General features: G+C 38.3%; 1 protein-coding gene across 4 annotated transcripts in view; it reads right to left on the minus strand.

Annotated features, from left to right (window-relative positions):
* Positions 1 to 12,434: 12,434 nt before the first annotated feature.
* The window catches only part of DCDC2C (doublecortin domain containing 2C), a 188,322-nt gene continuing 177,981 nt past the window's right edge, over positions 12,435 to 22,775 (minus strand). For 3 of the 4 annotated variants that reach the window (XM_072634294.1, XM_072634296.1, XM_072634295.1), the window contains 2 exons: positions 18,156 to 18,407; positions 12,435 to 12,748 (listed from right to left, as the gene is read on the minus strand). In XM_072634294.1, coding sequence (XP_072490395.1) covers positions 18,395 to 18,407 — 13 coding nt within the window. In that variant the 3' untranslated portion in view covers positions 12,435 to 12,748; positions 18,156 to 18,394. Of the gene's footprint in view, positions 12,749 to 18,155; positions 18,408 to 22,775 lie in introns of those variants that run through there. The other variant, XM_072634297.1, reaches the window with a different exon arrangement.

Genomic DNA, 22,775 nt, shown 5'->3' on the forward strand with positions numbered 1-22,775 from the left:
CCATGCCCTTCAACCATAATTAAAGGAATACTGAGAATGAGACACAATGATCCTGGTGTGGATTAGTGAGTATTTCTGCATCAAATGTGGATTCGACTTGTCCTTAGTCCCAGAGGGTGAAACTAGGAGTGATGGGTAAAAGTTACAAAGGGGCATATTTCAATTCAATATAAGAAAGGCTTCCTAACAATCAGAGCTATTCTGAAGTGGCAAAGACTCATCCAAGAGGCAGTTTATGCTTCACTAAAGAATCTCAAGCAAAAGCTGCATACTGCTTGTTGTTGATGTAGAGGAGATTCACAGCCATGTCTGAATCTCTGAGTTCTCTTCCAGCTCAGAAAATGTATGTTCTTTTTGGCTTATGCTCATCATCAGTACTGCAAGGCTGAATGACCAAGCAGCCCACAAAAAATGCTATTTCTTATTGCCTTTGGGTATAAAAGAAACCTATTGCACTAATCCCTTAATTTACCTAAGACTTCCTTCCATTTAACTTCAACTTCCTTATATCTTCTGGTTTCATTTATAGTGTGAGAATGTCAATATCGATGTGGTACAGTTCCTCTAGCTGTTAACAACCACTGCCAAGTGTCTATTCACATTATGTATATTACTCTATACACATTATATTATATATCTCTATACATATAGGGAGACAGACAGACAGACAGATTGACATTGAGATAGAAAGAATGCTCTGATAACATGCTAATTTATATGTTAGAGTCCTTCAATACTTAAAGAAAAAAACAATCATAAACCACCCTTCTCTAACTGACTCAATCCCTACTAAAAACTGGCAGGCAGAGTCCCCAGAAAATGGCTACTTCTCCTTTCAGAGTACTAAGGATAGGTAGCCCTGATGACTTGAAGGGTGGTATTTCTAATGCGATTTTTCATAAGCCTCCACCAATGTGCTTCCTCCTAGCAATTGATAGTAATTAGCTAGTCAGACTTAATCCAGCTTTAAAAAGTAAGTATTTACTGAAGTGGAAAGGTAAGAATAACCTCCTGTCTCACTAGGGACATGTTCTCCCACTGGTAGGTACAGCGTCCGGGGGAAAGTGGACTGAAGCTTAAGGGCATATGTGGCAGAAGTAGCTTAGCTCCTGGTTGCTAGCTTTTTTTCTCCCCTTTGAGGGTCTTTAAGAAGATTAGGCAGGGTGTTGCTCTCAACTGGGTTCCTTGTAGTGACCTAAAATTGCCTTTCTTCTGTGTGTTTACTTTGCTCTTGGCTCCCCATGCACATATTTCCTTTCTAGGGGATTGACTAGACCCATGTTTCCACGAGGCTGGTCTGAATGCTAGGAACCAAACTGTGTATATGTGCGTGTGTGTGTGTGTGTGTGTGTGTGTGTGTGTGTGTGTATATGTATATACACATATACGTATGTATGTACATTTATATTTATATATAGGCGTTTGGGAGGGTGTCAAATCTATCAATCACCACACTACACTTAAAGTAACTACCTTAAATAGGTAAGAACACCTCTATTGGACCACTATTCAATCAATCAAAGGCATTAAACATATATGTGTGTATGTATGTGTGTATATATATATATATCTCATACACAGAGAGAGAGAGAGAGAATCTGTTATCAAAGATCTCACAATGAATCACAATATAACATCAGTTTAAAGTCTGGGGAACAGTCATTCAATTTAGTGGTTAAGAAATCATAGGTGACCTTTTGAGGAAAAATTTTCAGAAGACTGAGGAGTTCAGAAGCTAGATTGCAAGGGTCTGAAGAATGAGCAACAAGTGAGAAAGGAAAATCACTAAGTATGAACAACTCTCCCTAGGAGTTTGTTTCTGAAATGGAAAATGGATGTTGGGTGATCATAAGAAACAGCCAGGGCAAAAGAAAGAAAAAAGGAAGGAAGTGCAAGAAATGGAAAAACTTCAATAATTTCACAATTTTCCTTAAACTGACCCTAGGATCATAGAAATTTAGCTCTGAAGAACCCCAAATAGGAACTGCTTCTACCCTTCCATTTCACAAAAGGGAAAACTGAGGCTCCAAGAGATGAGGCCACTCCAGAATTATTATATATGTGCTGCTTACCACCATTGTGTGCTGTCACTCATACCCAGTGCTCCAGAAGTGCTGGTGTCCTCTTCTACCTTCTTTATTTATGCTATGACCATAAGGAGCTCAGAATTTGCTATGAAGTTGAGTTGTGCAATATAGAAGCAGAGCATACTTCATCATCCTAGCTTTTCAATACAGGAGGGGAGCTGTGGGGGTCTCAAGTAGGTGGGACAACAGGGCCCAAATTAATAGGGTTCCCACACCCTTGCCATTTGCTCTTTTCAAGTAAGTCTGTGTGCAACTCCAAACTTAACACACTGACCGTCTCCTACAGATCACCAGGGTCCTAAGCTCCTGACACTCCCTCACACATTCTACTTCTTGTCTCGAATCATTTCTATCTTTCATGACTGACTGACTGACTCCTCTATCTCTATATTCTCTCATCATTCTTCCCTCTGAAATACTGTACCTTTCAAATATCCTTCCACATATTCTGAGGCAAGTTTCCCACATCATACCTCTAACACTAGTGTCAAGGGGACAGCTCAATTCTTCATAAATAAGCCTTGTGGAAATGACAGGCAAGTATATCCTGGTGCATCCTCCAAATCACAGCTGTCACAACCCTTCAAGGTGAGCGCATTCTCAGGCTCTTAGAGTTGGAGCAGTAAATACAGTGAATTTGGAGTCAGAAGACCTGAGTTCCATTGCTAGCTTTGCTTACTTGTTAACCTGTGGGGCCTTGGACAAGGGAGTTCCTCTCTTTAGTTCTCAATAGCTTTCTCTTTAAAATGAGGGGTTTGAATTAAATGATTTCTAAAATTATAATCCTGTGAATTTCCCACAACATGTATCTCTCTTATTCCTCCCAAACCTTTTCTTTGTCTTCTTTCTTTCTTCTTTTCTCCTTTATTTATATCTTAGTGCCCCACCAGCATCCCCTCTAGTGCCCCTTAGCCCTCAGGAGGTCACTATTCCAGATAACAGATTAAGTTGCTTCATCTATATGTAAGAAGCTAGTAAATCCACATGGCAAAAAACTAAACTTAAGGAAAATAGATGGTGACTGTTCTGCCTTAAGTCTCTTACCAAGTGAAACAATATACCCACTAATCATAGAAGAAGAAATAAATCAGATCTTCACTTTTCCTTTTAGTAAGGAGAGATGAATTATCTAAAAGGGAAACTAAAGGGTAACCTTCCTCTGAGGGGTTGGAGCAATACAACCCCCTACTCATGAGTTGCAAAATTGGATTAAAGAAGATATCACTCCATTTCCTATTCATACAGAAACCTTTAGTTTATTAATATAAATACCAGACCAAGGCTCTATTTGTCATCAACAGAAGGCAGAACCAAAATCAATGGGTTACAAAGCTACAAAGAGGTTAACATGGGCTTGATGTCACAAAATGTTTTACAAAAATTAAAGCTGTGCCTACATGAAATGGACTGCCTCAGTTGATGGTGAGCTCCTCTTTCTAAGAGTGTTTCAAACAAAAGATGGATGACCACTTAAGTGTTCTTACAAAGAAGTAGGGCAATTTTTGTGTATGGGTTGGATTGGATGACTGCTAAGGCCTTTTCTAACTAAAAATTTGCTCTTCTGTTAACTTTAACATGTTACAGTGAATGATTTTTACTGAAATTTAGGGTTTTAAAAATTGCTAATAAGTGTGATTCTAAATATTTGAGGTGAAAGAAGTGGGCTTGCAAAAAAGATGACTGAGGGAGAAATCATTGGCAAACAACGTAGTACCATTCAAAGTACTGAACTTACAGTCACGGGACCCAGGTTTGACACTTGGCTGGTCTTGGACAAATCGCAAGGATCTGTGGATCTCATTTTCCTCACCTGTAAACTGAAGTGATTTCACTAGATTACCTCTAAGGTCCCCCTTCCACTTCTATATTTATGATCTTATCATCACTGTTTTCAAGGATTTAAAGGGCAATAATGTGGAAGAGAGAATAAACCAATACCAGAGGGCAGAGGGTCAAACCAAAACCAATGAGGAAAATTATAGGAAGGCAGAATTTGGATCAATTTGAGAAGTAACTTCCTAACCATCGGAGAGGTCCACATATTAAATAGGCTGCCTCAGAAAATAATGTGTTCCCTGTTAACTGGGAATTATCAAGCAGATGCTGGATGATCACTAGTCAGAGATACTGTGGACAAGGTTCATGTTTCAGGTTGGACTAGATGACCCCTAACATCCCAACCCAACACTTATTGTATTCAATTCAACAAGCATTTATTAAGCGCCAAATGCATACAGAGAATTGCACTGGATGCTGAATGAATACAAAGTCTGGACAAGACACAATTTTTAGACTCAAGGAGCTTATAATATAATACATAAGTGCTATCATAAGGGTAACTCATCTTTAAAAAAAACATTTTAATGTCTACAAAGGAATTTCCTCCATAATAACTCTCTGAGTTAAATGGAAGATTTATCGTCTCCATTTTGTAGATGAAAAGAATGAAGGTCAGTGAGGTTAAGTGAATTTGCCCAAGGTCACTCAATTACTAGGGGTTAGAGGCAGGATTTAAATCTAGACATCCCAATTCCAAGTCCATCAGAATTTCTACTATACCATGCTGCTTCTGTGGGGGGGTTTTTTAATGTTTTATTTATTTTTATTTTACAGAATTAACAGTTTCACATTGTTATCTCAACTTCAGGGGGCAAACAAGGTAATTCTTTGTATTTTCTAAGACAATAGAACCAGTTGGGGCTTCTGATGTTACTTTGCTATGTTTCCAAGTACACTGGACTATTCTGGAGGTGCTATTTTGTTCAGTCTAAATATCACAGGATCACAGCTTTGGAACTTAAAGGGAACTTAGAAGTTACCTAGGCAAACCTCACTTTATATAGGAGGAAATTGTAGCCCAGAGAGATGAAATTACTTTCCTAACATTTCTGCCTTAGTAAACTGTAGAACTTGCATTTGAATCCAAGTCTTTTGACTCCAAATACAGCACTTTTTCCAGTGAACCAAGGATCCCCATCATCAAGCTACAATGAAGAATCTAAATGTCATTTGGCTTTTGCATGTGAATTATATCACTTTGTTCTAATTTAATCAACTAATTCATCTCTTGGGATTGTAGTTCCCTTGCAAAAGCAATTATGTTTTCACAGTATGCCTGCTGATTAGGCAAAAAGGCTGAAATTGCACATCAGAATGTTATAATAAGGGTTACCTTTTAAAAACAGCACATATAGTTTTTGTATTACCCACACATCAGTCAGCATTAGTCCTTCAAAGACAGGTTCATTGGGAGGGGGTGATGAGGAAAGAAGTAGAAGGGAGAAGAGAAGGTTTCATATTTTCTTATAAATATGCCTTATTTGGAGTGAGCCCTAGGAAAGAAACCAGGAACTTCCAAAGTTAAATTTAAGTCTACCCAGTGAACTACTGTGCTAATAGAAGCCTGTACAAACAATATCATAGAATCAGTTTTATAAAAGTTAATTAGAACAGAAATTGAAATATAAAACAATAGAAATGCTCTCTGCACTCCTTTCTCACTCCCCACCCACTCCACCTTGCTTCCCAGCATAATCCAAGTTTCTTCTTTCAGATCCCACTTGCAAAACACAGAAACCAGGACAAATTATCAGCAGCTTTTAGCATCTACCTCATGATGAGATCTAAGTGATGACTGTGTCCCACAAACAAACTGTGTTTGTGTAGAAAGGGTCCTTACACATTCTCCAGAAAGGCTCTGACCTTTTCTTTAGCTATAAGGATTTAATACCATTTAGCTTGACTGGTAGACAAATGTCTAGTCTATTGGCAGATATATTCTTAATCAACTCCATTCCTGGTGGTCCCCATAGCTTAATATTATGTGTCATATCCACTCTAAGACCTTTATCCTGCCTGTCATCTGTCTGTCACCTTTCTGAAGCAATCAAACACACAGTCCCAGGCCAACTGAAGTCTGAGAAATCACCATCAGGTTCACCCTTGGGGCCTGTATTTTTATGAGAAATATATCTTCTCTACTTCACAAGGATCTCTAGTATATCCTCCTTAAAAATTTTACAGTCCTTACAAATGGTACCAGGTATGCATATAAGGAGCATACTGCAGACCAACCACAGAATATACCTGCAAGCACATTTTGAATAGTATCACATGATAATTATATATGGTAGATCACAGGTCAGATGTCAGTACATAGCACAGAATATCACGCATCAGAAGTATAATTAAATTTCACCAATGGAATAATGTCCAACTCATTAAATATGAAAATTTCTCTCCCATGATCTGGGAGTATCAGGTCCCATTACGCCTCCACAGATGGTGTATTTGGCAAGAAATGGGTGGTTTCTAGATTCAGCTTTCCCCATTCCTATGTCTGGTAGCAGCAGTCTTTGTGAGGATCCCTCAACCCCTGAGCAGGTACCAACATACAACTTCCTCTCAATCTGCGTCTTTGTCCAGTCCCTTTTTTTCTCTTAATATCTGAATCCACTTAAAAAAAACACCAACATCAGAGTGTCCTAAGCAGCCTAAATTAGAAAGAAAGCTCAAATAAAGAACTATTCCAAGTGGAAGGACAGAATATTGCCATTTACTTTCAAGCATTTTCTGCTTCTGAAGCAATAGGTAAATCTCAGTAGTAATGAAAATTTTCACAGATCAAGTTGCCTTTCAATATTAAGAGAATATAAAAGAAAACCATAAGTCACAAATGATCAGATTCACTAAATCTTCCTATTTTCAGCCCTGGAATATAATCCAAGGTTCCAAGACCTTGTTATTTGCTAACTTCATTTTTAGGAAGGACCCAAGATAACCATCCTTCATTCTCTCCCAGACCTCATCACTGTGACCCACTGGGGGTACCCTCCCCTTCCCTCAAAACAGACTCTTTTCTCTCTTTTATGTGTTTCACATTGGAGTTTAAGACCCAAGAAGGCAAGAACTTTCTTTTCATTATTGATTTTTATCCCTAAAACTTAGCACAGTGCCTGGCACCCAGTAAGCACTTAATAAATGCATGTTGACTTGACATCCATCTTGGACCCAGTTTGTTATTATACCTATATCACTGATAAGTGCAGCTATTAAGGATAAGTAGGCAACACTGATATTGGTGCCCATTGTATTTGAGAATACCATAATAGTAGCTCTTTTTGAAAATAAAATCCTAAATATATTGATGGAAATTGAGAATAGACTCTACTTCCTAGAAATAATAGGAGAAATCCCTTGGTAATTTTTGTAAATGTGGAGGACTAAGTTGATATACTGACTATTTTAGACCAAATTAATGGACAGCTGAAATTCCATATGCCATGGCTTGTCTCAGATAGAAAATCAAACCCCATCCCACTCCAAACTCATTGCATACAAACATACACACACAATCTTACTATGTTTTTAAATTAGCAAAACAGACCTAAAATGCTTAAGACCACAAACTTCTTGAATGTATTTACAAAAGAAATTTCAGTTGTGGGCTCAGTCAATCACAAGCATTTAAGTGTTTACTGTATGCTATGTACTGTGGTAGTCCCTACCCAAAAGAAGATCACATCCTAGTTGGGAGACAATGGCAGACAAATAGGTATTGATAAGCTATATATAGGATAGATGGAAAGCAGCCTAAAAGGAAAAGGCAGCACTAGCAACTGAGAGGACCTGGAAAAGCCTCCCACAGAAGATGGAATTTTAACTGAGTATCAAAGGAAGCCAAGGAAACTAAGGTGGAGATGAGGAGAGGGAACACTCTATGCATGGAAGACAACCAGTAAAAACACATGGAATCAGATGAAATGTTGTACTTGAGGAACCCAAAGTAGGCCAGAATAACTGGATTACAGAGCGTATGCAGGGGCAAAAAGTATAAGAAAATTGTAAAAGTAGGAAAGGAGTTGGTTATAAAGTACTGCAAATGCCAAATAATACTTGATATTTGAACCTAGAGGTAAAAGGGAGCTAATTGGATTCACTGAATAGGAATATGACATAATCAGATCTATGATTTAGGACAATCACTTGTCCTATATATGAAGGAAGAATTGGAGTGGGAAAAGGCATAGGCAAGGATACTACTTAGCTGAACGGTGATAATGACTTGAACTAGGGTGGTATTTGTGCGAGTGCAAAGGTGATAAAGTAAGACATTGTGAATATAAAAACAACACGGATTGGCAATGGATTAAATATTGGATGGAGTTAAGATCTGAAGATGAAACTGAGGTTATAACCCTGAGTGGTAATCAGGTTGGAAGATGATGGTGCCCTTATCAATAATAGGGAGGTTTGGGGGAGAAATATAATGACACTTTTCATCTGGATTATCAGTTCTGTTTTGGACATGCTAACTTTGAGAAGACTATTTGGACACTTCCAGGAATCAACATCCAAGAGGCAATTGCTAATGAGGAACTGGAGCTAAAGAGAGATTGTTGATGTTCAGTCTTTTCAGTCATGTCCAACTCTTCATGACCTCATTTGGGATTTTCTTGGCAAAGACACTAGAATGGTTTGCCATTTCCTTCTCCAGTTCATTTTACAGATGAAGAAACTGAGATAAACATAGTTAAGTGACTTTCCCAGGGTCACAAGTCAACTAAGGGTCTAAGACTGAATTTGAACTCAGATCTTCCTAAATCTAGGCCTGCCACTCTATCTATTATACCACCTACCTGTTCTAAAGAGATATCAGGGTTAGATAACTAGATCAGTGAATCAGCTACAAAGAAATAGTTGGAAACTAATGAGTTCACCAAGTGAACTCATTGAGGTAAAGTGATGAGGACCCAGGAAAGAACCTTAGAGGCTCACCCACAATTAGTAGGCATTAGATGGATGAAGATCCAGCAAAGGAGATTGAGACACAGTCAGAAAGGTAGGAGGAGAATTTAGGGAAAATAGTATCAGGAAAACCTAAAGAAGCTAGTATCATGAAGAAGGTGATCAGCAGCCTCACATGCTGCAGAGAAGTCAAGAAGGATGAGGATTGAGAAAAGGCTACCAGATTTAGCAATTAAGAGAGTATTAGCAACTTTTCAGAAAGCAATTTCTGTTCAATGGGGAGATCAAGGCCAGACTGTAGAGCATTAAGAAGAGGATGAGAGGAGAGAAAGAATAGGCAACTAGTATAGATGCCTTTCTGAACAGATGGGTGATAAAGTAATACAAACAGAAAAATATAAGGTAGCACCTGCCTTCAAGGACCTTAAATTCCTATGAGAAAAGATAAAATGTAAAGGGGAACTATGAAAGGATGACGGGGGTATGACCACAGAGGTACAATTAGAAAATGGACAGGAAATGACATGAAGGCTTAATTCCAGGAAAGATAAGGCAAAAAAGCTCACCTATAAGGTACTAGAATAAACCCAAGAGCTAAGTCCAAACTTCTCATGGAACAGGACAAGGATAGCCCAAATATGGGAGGCATCAATAGGAAATGCTGGCAGGTTTTGCTAAGAAAAGAAAGCGGAATATGAAGCAATAACTACCATGAATGGATAAATCAGATGAAAATATATAAGGATGGGGGAGACATGGGCCTATTTGTTGGAGCTTCTACACTGATTAAGGTGTTAGCATATCTCAGGTGAAGGCAACTCAGAGAATTAAAGCAAAGGAAACTAAGTCATAGAATAATAGAAATGGAGACTTAAAAATCATCTAGTCCAGTAGCGTCAAACTCAAATAGAAAGGGATCCATACCTGCAGGTCACGTAATTTCTTAGAACAACACAAATAAACATTATCTATGTTTTATGGTTTTTATTTATTTTGCTAAATTTTAATCTGGTTCAGGTAGCACTAGAAAGTTTTGCTGATGAGTTTGACACCTCTAATCTAGTTTGATCCCTTGTCTTTTACAAATGATTTTCCATTAAAAATGAAGTTGGTGTGGGAGGGAGAGATCCATATTTGACATTGGATATTTATTTTTATTAAGTACCTTATCACCAGTGATATTTTCCAAGCCACCAAAAACATACCCATACATCCCCTACCCATACTTTCTGGTGGATTCTATTATTAATAAGCATTAATTAAGTCAACAAACATATATTAAATGTTTAATATATGCTAGGCATTGGGCCAAATGCTAAAGATAAGCAGGACTTTCTGTCTACTGGTTGATTCCCTACTACCTACAAGTCTTCCTATTTTCTCCCCCATCCTCAAAAAATCCTTGCTTGATCCACCCTTCCCTGCTAACTAGTGATCTTTTTTCTTAGATCTTTTCTCCTGTTTGCAGGTGAATTCCTTGAGAAGGCCATCTACAATCAATAGCTACACTTTCTTTTCTCTCACTCTTCTTAGCTCTCTGAAGGCTGGTCTTTCAACTCATCACTCAACCAGAACTGTTATCTCCAAAATTATTAATGAACTCTTAATTGTTGAATCTAATGGCCTTTTCTCAATTCTCATTCTTCTTGGCCTTGCTTCACCCTCTGACACTGCTGATCACTCTCTTATCCTTAATACTCTTTTGTTTAGATTTTCATGACACTTTCTCCTTGTTCTCCTTCTCCCCACCTCCCTTCTCAGTTTCCTATTGCTTTCATCTTTTTAAGACCCACTGATCCTGAATATCCTTTAAGGCTCTGTCCTGTACCCTGTTTCTGTACTATACTAATTAAATTAAGTGATTTTATCAGCTCCCATGAATTCAACTACCATCTCTACACTGACTCTCATATCTATTTGTCTAGCCCTAATCTTTCTCTTGACCTCCAAGCCTCACATAACCAACTGCCTAGTAGGTATCTCAAACTGGATATTTAGGTTTAAGATGTAAACATCTTAAACATGACATTTCCAAAACTGACCTTATCACCTTTAACCCCAAACTTTCTCTGCTTCCTAACTTCCCTATTACTCTTGAGGATACCACCATCATCCCAGTCACTCAGACTCATAGCCCTAGGTGTTTATACTTGATGCCTCACTCTCTCTCCCTCCATATCCAGTCAGTTTTCAAGTCCTATCATTTCCACCTTCTCAATATCTTTCACATAACTCCTCTCCTATGACCACACAAACATCCTGATGCAAGTTCTAATCATCTCAAGCATGGATGATCTAATAGCCTGCTGGTTAATCTGGCTGCCTCAAGTATCTCCCTACTCCAGTCCACCATCCACTTAGCTGTCAAATTAATCTTCCTAAAGTTCAAGTCTGACCATGTTATACTCTCCTCTCTCCCCCATTCAATCAGTTCCAGTGGCTCCCAAATCCTGTTTGACTTTTAAAGTCCTTTGTAACTTGGCCCTTTCCTATTTTTCCAGTCTTCTTATAACTTACCCCCTTCCCTTTCAACATACTCTGCAATCAAGTGACACTGGACCTCTTGCTGTTCCTTACATACCATACCTGGCTGTCCCCCATACCTGGAATCTCTCCCCCGCTCCTGCTCTCTGCTTTCTGGCTGGCCTCAGCAAAGTTTCACCTTCTACAACTGATCTTTCCCAGTCCTCCTTAATCTTAGCACCTTTCTCTCTAAGATAATCTCCAGTTTAATATCTGTGTGTATAATATATACACATAAATATATACATATATATATATAAATGGGAGAGACAAATCTGTTTGCAAGATAATTTCTAATTTACAAGAGAAAGAGAGACAGTGAGAGTTGTTCAGTCATTTCGGTTGTGCCTAACTCTTCATGACCCCATTTGGAGTTTTCTTGGCAAAGATACTAGAGAGGTTTGCCATTTTCTTCTCGAGATCATTTTACATGTGAGGAAATTGAAGCAGAGGTAAGTGACTTGCCAAGCGTCAAGCAGCTAGTAAGTTATCCGAGGTCACATTTGAACTCGGGTCTTCCTGACTCCAGGCCCAGCACTCTATGCCATTATGCCATCTATATAGAGAGACAAACTTGTTTGTATATTGTTGTTTGCATGTCTCTCCCATTCGATTGTGAGCTTCTTATGACCAAGGACTGTTTTTTTGTTTTGTTTTCCTTTTTTGTTTAGGGTTTGGGGAAGGGGATTTGGGGGGGTGGGTTTTTTCTTTGTATCCCCAGTACTTAGCAAAGTGCTTGACACATAGAAGGTCCTTAATACCCTCCCACTGACTGACTACTAACTAAACCTAGTTTTCGTCACCCCACACCTACTGATAATAAGAATGCTCTCGAAAAATTCAAATCCCTGCAGATTATATACAATATATTTGTAAAGAGAGAGAAATGAAATATATGTTCCCTGATAACAAAAATCCTAAGCATTTTCATACAAGATGGAACAGGAAATAATGGAAGTCCCTTTGTGAGAACGTTGACAATCCAAAGTGACACGAAGTGATACCTTGTCTTTAACATACCTCCTGGAAGAAAAAGAATGAGTGTGGAGTTCAATAAAGTTCAATACACATTGGCAGTTTTCTGGAAGAGTTTTCTGGAGTTTAATTATAGTGACCAACATTTTGGTCTTTTAAATGTTTGGTAAAAAGAAATATTACCAAAGAAGAGAATTAGAATGATTTGGGAACATGAAGAATCTGAAACCCTCCTTGTAAACTGAAACTACTTCTTTGGGGCTCAGTTTTCCCCCAGGGATGATTTCTTTGCTGTTCAGAGGTCTGAATGTGAGACGGAAGCAACGATGATAGGAGAAAAATTGGCTTCAAGTAGATTTAAAGGTGATTTTTGTCATCATTGTTGAAAAGCACTGGTTTCTCACTCCCAAGGCCACCTGAAAGACACAAATAGAAGCAGATGCCAAAAATTTTTTGAAAGGTCTTATAAAGCAATTTACCCCCTTCCTTTCTGTTGCTCCTTGGAAGAAGAATGTTGGCTTCTAATTACATACCAGCCTTAAATGTTGACCACATCAAAGACTATTAGACCTACAAGGAGCTTCAGACATTCTGTGGTCCAACTTCTCATTTTATAGATGAGTAAACTGAAGCCCAGAGAGAATGTTAACAATAATAATAGTAATAAACATCCATCACTTATATGGCATTTACTATGTGTCAGGCACTATGCTAAGCACTTTACAATTGCTATCTCATTTGCTCATCACAACAACCCTGGGAGATAAGTACTATTGTTATTCCCATTTTACAGATGAGGAAACTGAGGCAAACAGAGATTAAGTGACTTTCTCAGGGTCACACAGCTAGTAAGGGTCTGAGACCAGATTTGAACTCAAGTTATCCCAACTCTATGCCCAGAATTCTATCCACCTTGCCACAAGTCACACAGGTAGTAAGTGTAAGTAAACATTTGAACCCAGGATTTGACTCCCTCTAGATCATCTAACCCTTAATTAAATAAGAATCTCTTTTAAAAGCTGCTGAAAAAAATTATGAAATACCTATAGAAATGAGAAATTCACTACCTCCCAAAAGTGAACTATTCTACTTTTGACTTTAATACATCTTATATTCTCCCATCTCCAACCTAGTGTTGTATGGTGAGTATGTGACACAATCTTGTGAATCTCAGTTCAAGGCATGGTTAAGTCTCCTACACTCACATGATCATAGAGTCAAAGACCTTCAAGGTCACCTAGTCTAGAAATGGTAGCCAAGGCCCAGAGAGATGAAGTGACTTCCTGGCCTAACATCACATAAGTACAAAGCATCAGAAGCAAGATTTGAATCCAGGCCCTCTGACTCCAAATATAGAACACTTTCCACTGCACCATAACACTTCTCTCATTTAATTAAGGTACTTGGGTATTTAATTAAGCTTGATTAAGGTACATTCAAGGAGAGACAGTATGGCATAGAGAATAAAGAGATGACCTCAGAGTTCTAGAGACCTGTATTGAAATTTTACCTCTGATGATTTCTATGTATGTGAATGAGCCAGTCATGGAATCTGACAGTGCTCTCTGGGTCATTTTCTGAGACTCTAAGTTGCAGACCAGGGACTGATCTGAATTAATAAGAGGAAATTTCTTCATTGAGGATTCCCAAAATCAATGAAATCATATGTCTGGTTGGAGAAGAAAAAGTACACATCTACACTTCTGAAACATGAGATAAGTCTCACAAATTCAGATATACGAAAAACTTGGGGGCAGGGGCTCCCAAATCAGAAATACAGATTTGCTGTTTAAAGTAAATTGAATTATAATATTTAATGGTCCCTCCTAACATACCATCTTATTACTATGATTACTATCATTATTTAAATTTGACTTCATTTGTATAAAGTTTTTTGTAATTATGTTTGTGTACTTCTTATGTTTGACAATCATCTTAAGAGACAGCATTTTATAGTGGAAAGTACAATGGAGTTGTATTCTGAAGGTATGGATCTGCCAATTACTAGCTGTATGACTTTGAGACAATCATTTCCCTTGATAATACAGTGGAAAAGTACTGAATTTGGAGTCAAAGGACCTGGATTTCTACTCCTCCTCTTCTTAGAGGTCTTTAAGCACAGGTTGAATAATTTGCTCTTGCTGTTAATGTTCATTCATTTCAGTCATGTCCACCTCTTTGGGATTGCATTTGGAGTTTTCTTGGTAAAGATACTGGAGCAATTTGTCATTTCCTTCTCCAACCCATTCTACAGATGAAGAAACTGAGGCAAACAGGGTTAAGTGCCTTGCCCCAGGGTCACACAGCTATTAAGTGCCTGAGGCCAACTTGAACTCATGAAGATGAGTCTTCTGATTCCAAGCGCAGTGCTCTCCCCACTGTACCACCTAGATGCCCCAGAATACTTATCTGGAATGTTATATCAGGGATTCCTTTTCAGTCTAGATTAGACTGGACGTCAGCTCAGTACCTTCCAAAAGGCAAATTCTGTAGCTGCGAAGGTTCAGATTCTGACTCCATCGCTGTACAACCATGGGCAAGACACTTAACCTATGTGGGTCCCTGTTTCCTCCTCCATAAAATAAAGTATTAGACTAAATACTCTTGAGGACCCTTTTAGATCTAAATCTATGATCCTATGATCACTCCTTGAGCCTCAGCTTCCTTACCATAAAATGGTAACATTAATGCTACCACCACCTACAAGCAAAGCAACTAGCACATAGTAAAGCCATACAGATGCTAGTTTTGACAGAGAAAACATACTGATGGAGAGGCAGTATGGTATATATAGTGAGAAGAATACTATACTTGCAATCAGGAACATCTTGGTCATTAAGACCTCCAAATCATACTCATTAATAAATAATTTGTAACCCCCAACAGAGACAAAACTAAACAAGGGGTTCTTGAAATCTCCTTATTGACTGAATTGTTGAGGTATAATAAAGCTAAAAAAAAAATTTGTGAAAGTTGACTCTTTAGAGGTTTTATCCTGAAAAAAAAGTCATTTCATTTATACTCTATGCTAACAGACAGTATGGTATACTAGAAAGAGAACCAGAGATAGCCAAGAGAGAACTATGTCAAAATCTCATCTCTAATAAAATTTTTGTGAGTCTAGGTAAGTCACTTAATTAACCTAACCTTAAGTTTCTGAATCTGTAAAATGGAAATAATCAGACTTGCCCTATCTAATCACAGGGTTACCATGAGGAAAGCAAGGGCTTTGTGTAAGCCATAAAATGCTAGAAAAATGTGAGTTATTACTTGGTCATTATAAACAAGATCCAAATCTAAGACATTGATGATTACCTGAATAGAAGGAAAAGTGAAGGAGAAATCTCATTCATAGGATGTTTTTTCAAGCACACACAAAAAATATTAAGTATCAGACAGAACACTTTGTTCCAAGCTAGAATTTTGTGAATTGGCCAAGCAAAACTAGGTTTAGGATGTAAACTGAAGGTGAAGGCAGGAAATTTCTTACTTTGTTCTCCATTAGGAAGCTCTTTACAGAATGACAGAAGTTGTCAAGAAGAGACCAACAGCAAGCACAACACCAGGAGAAACCTGGATATTTTTCTTTTCTTTCACCATTTGTGCCAAATAGGTATGAGTCATTTTTCCCTGAAGCATCTTCTCTGACAGCTCTAAGAATTATAATTGAGGTCTGCCACAAAGTATAGGGAAAGTCCCAGTAATCATTTCCCAGTGTTATATAGAATCAGAATTATCTAGGTGGCTCAATGGACAGAGCACTGGACCAGGAGTTGGGAAGATCCAAGTTCAAATTTGACATCAGAACACTTCCTGGACAAGTCATTTAACCTCTCTTTGCTTTATAAGCAGCTAGGTAGCTCAGTGGATTGAGTCCTGGGCCTAGAGTCACGAAGACCTGAGTTTGATGGTTCTAGACATGTCATTTAATCTCTGTGTTTGTCTTAATCTCTGGAAAAGGGAATGGCAAACTACTCCCAAATCTTCCCCAAAGCAAACCCCCTACGGGATCACAAAGAGTCAGATATAACTGAATGACTAAACAACAAAATCACAGCTTCGTTGCTTTAAAACTAGAAAAGTAGAACTTCAAGGTAACCAAACTAGACCCTTTCATTTTACAGATTAGGAAACTGATATCTAGAGATATTAAATCCCTTACCCACAGTCATACAGCTAGAAGTTAGTAGAGCCAAGATTTGAAGCCAAGTCATCTGGTTACAAATCCAGTATCCTTTCACCTAAGGGAAACCAACTCTTCACTCAAGACAGAAATGGGAAACTTCCTCAAGTACTTGCAGAAACTTTCTGATATACTGCAGATGCTATTCAACTGGACAGCTCACATTCATGAATAATAGACATTTGTTTGGCCTATGCCCAGATCACCTAAGATGGAGAGATGAAGATACCATTGAGGGAGACACTAGGGATGTACTTCTAGAAGACAGGAAAATAGGCACAGGTGTGGATAGTTTCCACTGGTTTACTGTATGATAAGGAGCACCCTCTTTCCATTGGCTGTATATCCAAAACTGTCTGCATCTTTAAAACCACCTGACTGGGATATTCTTTTTTTTTCTGGTAAGATCCGGGAGAGGCATAATGAAGTAAGCCAGGAAGGATATGACAGCCAACTTCCCCTTCCCTTAGACCACGTGCCAGAGAAACAGCCTTGGGTTTTGGGTCTATTTTGTTTGTCCTTTTCAGTTATAGGTGAAGGAAGGTGAATTCAAGCTGTGGGGACAGATTATGTATGTGATTATAGGCCAGTCTGCAGTAAAACCAGCAGGGAAGCCCTGAGCAGTTAGGGCCTCAGGGCCAATCCAAGGCTTGAATTTTGTGGTGCTAATGCTATGTAGGAATTAATCTGTGGACCTAATTCCTCTCTAGTCCCCAGAGTCTAGTATAATATAGTATAGTATAGTGTCGTGTTGTGTTGTATAATATAGTATGGTATAGGACAGTATAGTATATCATAGCATAGCATAGCATAATATAGTATAGTATAGTATAGTATAGTATAGTATAGTATAGTATAGTATAGTATAGTATAGTATAGTATAGTATAGTATAGTATAGTATAGTATAGTATAGTATAGTATAGTAGTAAATGTAGGGGGATGATTATGGTCCTGATGTATTTGGAGAAAATATTTGTATGTATCTTCTGGCTATATCTTTAAAGTAAATAATAGGATTGTTAAATGGAACTGGGATGCTCAGACTCCAAAAATCAGGGGACCACAATCAGTGGGAGTTTAAGCCAATAGTAGAGATAGAGTATTCCCAACCCCTTAAGGGTACCAGAAAACTTTGGAAGAAGAGTGAAATGTAACCTGGTTTTGGGGCAATGGGGAAGAGAAAAGACCAGAGAATCACTGTTACATATATATATATATATCACACTTTAAAGGTTACAAATCTTTTTCCTCAAAATAACCCTGGAGAATAAGCAGAACTAGTTTTTTATACCCATTTTACTGATGTGAAAATTGAGGCGCAGAGAGACTTGCTTGGAGTCAAAGAAATCTCAGAATTCTAGCCATGGAAAGGATCTCAGTATTTATCTATTCTAACCCATTTCAGGAAAGTATTCCCCTCTCTAGCACCCTGAGTGATCATCCTTTGCTTGAAGACCTCCAGTGAGGGGGACTCCAGCCCCTCCCAGGGCATTCCATTCCAATACTTGGACAGCTGTGTTTTGTTAACAATGACGTGTCATGCCAGGATTCAAACCAAGCCAATTTCCACTTTCATAAAAACCACAATAAGCTACAATTATAAACTATAATTCCAGGAGAGAAAATTCTGATGTCATACCTTTTTAGCTGGTGCAGTGTAAGGTCGAATGTCAAGTTTTCTTGTCAGTGGTTTTGTGACCTTTTTTGTCCCGTGGCCAGTGTGCCTGGTACAGCCGCTCTTCTTTGCCCCAGTATGGTTTTCCTTGATACTTTGTCTGTTGTCCTGGGGGTCTTGGCCCCTGTGTTAGCTGTGGTTCTTGGTATTGTATTTGTTAATGTGGTTGTTTTGATGGTCTTTGTTTTGCCTTGAAGGAGGTGTCAGACTTGGTTCCTAATTTGGAGTAGAAAAAATAAAACAAAGCCCACATTAGCAATGCTTTAAAAAGAGTACTTCTACATCTGACTGAAACAAGAATGTCCATTGTAAGAATATTCTAGACTTTGACTATGCAGAAAGAAATAATAAATAGTGGGCATTCAGAGAAACATGAAAAGATTGGCGTGAGCTGATGTCATGCAATCTAAATGGAACTCAAGGAATAGCATAGACAAGGACTACACCAGCATCAATGAAAAGGTCACTAAAAGGAAGAGAATTGGGAATAACAGAAAAAAGCAGTGAAGGTCCTAGAGAAGAGATTTTAAAGATTGCCCATCCCTGGTGGCGTCACAGTGGGGGAACTAGTAGGATGGATTATTGTATATACTGTCAAAGTTTTTGTCACTCATGGGTTTTTGTCTAACTATTCTTTGTAAGAGTTCAACTTGGAAGTGATGGCAAAAGTGATGTAAAGACAAAAAAGGTTCAAATTAAGTCATATGTTATAAAGTAAAATACACAACACGTCAAGGGGGAACTATGTTAGCAATCAGTCAACAAGCATTTATGAAGTGCTTACTAGATGCCAGGAACTAGGCTAAGTGATGAAGACACAAAATGCTCAGGCACTGTATGTAATCCGCATTGGAAGAGGCTAGGGAGTCCCTTTCAGAAAGGGAGGATGATGACAGAAGAGCCCTGGTCCCCTCTTTGGAGCAGGTGTAGACATTTCAGCAACTGGTTTCAGTCTGCAAACACCTGATCAGCTTTGTAGATTGAAAAGATGCTAATTTAAGGGCCTTCCTGGTGGTCTGACTCTTTCCTGCCCAACTACTGAATCTGTGAGAGAGACTTCTTGCTAGAAGAGGAACAACCTCAAAAGTTACCTTGGTGGGGGAAATGGTAGAAACTAATTTAAAGTTTGAGCCCACTCTCCCAAGGGACCAAAGTGGTGGTATAGGGGAGAATGTACTCCCAGATACTAGAGGAAAAATGTACTTCTGTACTTGCTATATCTATGTAATAAATATTCCTTTGTAAAAGTTAATTGGTATCAGTTGAATAATTTTTACGAATTCTTCAACTCTTGGGGAAGAAGGATGAAATGATCCATTCATCTCCCTTTCCTTCTCTCAAAAAACATTTTTTTAATTAAAGCATTATCTGACAGTGGGGAGAAACTAACTGAAATGGGGGGTGGGGAGAGAGGAGGGTGTCAAGCTGATAGCATTAGAGAAAAGGCATCACTCAGGGGGACCCTGGTACCCTCAGGGTCCTGTGTTAACCAGGCCTTGCTCTGGTAGAGTGAGTCCAGAGTTTTGCAGCATATCACACTCCATGTCCCATCTCTGTTCTTTGTGCACACTGCCTCCTCCATCATCCATAGAATGTACTTTCCTCATATCTGCCTCTTAGAATCCCTATTTTCTTTCAAGTCAACTCATATACTACCTTTTTATGTGAATTGTTTTGTGAATCCCCCAGAGGGTAATGCCCCATCTTAAAAAATTACTCAGTATTTATTTTGTATAATATATAGGACCATGTAAATTATAAGATAAAATATTATGTCATATGTTTTATGAAACAATATTGTATGTGTACATGTGTATATATACATATATATGTGAATAGGTACATCTATTATAGAATGAAAACATCTTGAGAGCAGAGACTATTTCTTTTGTTTGTAACCCCAATGTAGTATCATAGTATTCAATATGAAGAAGTACATAGTGCTTAATGTTTATTGATTGACTAAGTGGTGTATATTCCATAGTGAATAAAGTGCCAACTTTGAAGTCAAGAAGTTCAAGTCCTGCCTCTGACATCCTGGCTCTGTAACCCTGAGTAAATCATTTAATCTCTCAGTGCTTCAATACCACTTTCTAAGGTCATAAGTTGCTGAACAGTTGTCAACACATATTAGTAGAGGGACCTTCCCCCAAACATTCCCTGAAATGATGAAATCCCAAGTTGAAGAAAATTTGGACATATAGAAATCTGAGGGTACAAATGCACCATGGCACGTGATTTATGTTAGCAGTCATTCAACAGATATTGTAATCACAAAATTCCCATAATGCCATATCTGGAAGAGGCCTTAGAGAATATTTAGTGTGATCTCCTTATGTTACAGAAGAGAAACTAATACCCAGAAAGATCACATGACTTATTAAGAATCACATATGACATTAGGAACAAAGCAGAGACTCAATAGGGGTCTTCTGATCCAAGACTCATGTTCTTTTCACTACACCACAGTGAGCTCTCTCCTCCCAACAAAAAGTCACAGGGTGGGCTTTATGAAAGTAGTAGATAATTCCTATCCCTAAGGATTTTCCCTGAGAAAAAGGAAAACTTAACACATGGTATAGGTGGCAAGTGTTTGAAGCCCAGCATCCCTAGACCCAAGGACAGGTCTTCATTGCCATGCATATATACATACATGCATGCATAAATACATAATACATATTTACACACACTTTCATTCATTCGGGGTTTTCTTTCTAGAATTGATCAGGATAATGTGTTGCTACAGGAAGCTGTTCATCAAACACTAAAGAGTAGAGCTCTGAATGATAACTATACAATTCTTTGATAAGAGCCCATAGATACCAAAGAATCTCAGAGGGCTCAATCATTCAATAAGTATGTATTGAGCACAATAAATATGTAGTAGAAATACATCTATGATAGAAGCACAGAAATGTTGAGGTGGAAAGAACTTTAATAATTATCTAATTGAAATATACAAGAAAGAACATTGAGAGAGCCCAGAAAAACAAACAATTTGCCTTAGTTCACACAGCTCTTCAAATGCTGAGCTGAGATCCAAACTCAGCTCTCCTGACTCTTCATTCAAGTGCTCCATTCCCCATATCATTCTCCTCAAGCCCAAAGAGGAAAATCAAGCAGTACTGTACTTCCTAAAACATGAGTAAAATTGCTAAGACAAAATAGTTGAAGAAAATTACAAACTTTCACAAATCCCAAAATAAAAAAAAAGGGGGTAATCAAAAAAGGGACAGGGAACAATTTGGTGGGTGATAGAGGAAATAAGAATTTTTATTGCTGTCCAGTCATGTCCAGCTCTTCGTGACACCATTTGGGGTTTTCTTGGCAAAGATACTGGAGTAATTTGCCATTTCCTTTCTCCAGTTCATTTTACAGATGAGGAAACTGAGGCAAACAGGGTTAAGTGACTTTCCCAGGGTCACACAGCTACTGTTTAAGACCAGATTTGAATTCAAGAAGAGAAGTGGTCCTGACTTTTAGGCACTATGCTGTATCTACTACACCACCTAGCTCTCTCAAGAATGACTTATGTTGTTTAGAATAGTATAGTTTATATTTATATATGTATACATACATATATTACTATATATTAGTCAATCTATCAGTAAACATTGATTAAGTGCTTGCTATGTGCCAGGCACTCTTATTTGCTCTTCAAAACAACCCTTTAAGGGAAGTACCACCAGTACTATCATCCCTATTTTAAAGAAGGGAAGACTGAGTTTCAGAGATATTTAATGGCCTGCCTCATGTCAAACAGCTAGTATTATAGATTTTGAGTTAGAAGAGGCCATGTAATCCAACTATCACATCTTTCAAATGAGGAAAGAGAGGTTACTTAACCTGGGAGAGGTTAAGTAACAAAGATAAGATTCAAACCCAGATTCCTCAACCCCAAGCCCAACATTCCTTCTACCACCTCCATTTTGCCCTGAATTGCCACCAGAGCAAGAGGTAATAGCCACTCTGCAGAGTGAAGAATGGCCAGCATTAGATACATAGATTTACAGAAGTTTGGCAGAGAGAATGAAGAAGAGGTCAGCTTTTAATATGTATCACACACACACACACACACACACACACACGTACAAAATCTGTTAGAATCTCTTAATGAGGAAAGTGCCATAGGAAAGCAGTTCTCTCTTTTCCCATGAGTCATGATGTGGTTAGAGTGTTTTCAGTAAAGTGAAGAAAACAGATGCCAGAGTGGAGGAGATCCAGGAAAGAAACAGGAGCCCAGTTGTATAAAATCAGAGCTGCAGATCAGTTCCAAAGAACCCGACAGATCCAATAAAATTTCCACATACCTAGAACAGAAACCTGATTTGCCAAAATCACCACCTAGCCCAACAACCATCTATATTCCCTCAGGCTGGAAATACAAGACCTACTGCACTGATGAAGTTTTCTTAGGCCAACTGTTCAGTTTCTTTGAGGACAAGAACATCTAAAAAGCTGTTTTTCAAGGCTAGTGGCAAATATAGGAGGTAGAAAGAGGCCTGAACTCAGTATCCAAAGACTTGTGTTCAAATCCTAGCTCTTATCTATTACTAGCTGTATGACCTTGGCCATGTGACTTTC

The sequence above is a fragment of the Notamacropus eugenii genome, chromosome 1, assembly GCF_028372415.1.
Source record: "Notamacropus eugenii isolate mMacEug1 chromosome 1, mMacEug1.pri_v2, whole genome shotgun sequence".
In the NCBI taxonomy this organism is placed as follows: Eukaryota; Metazoa; Chordata; class Mammalia; order Diprotodontia; family Macropodidae; genus Notamacropus; species Notamacropus eugenii.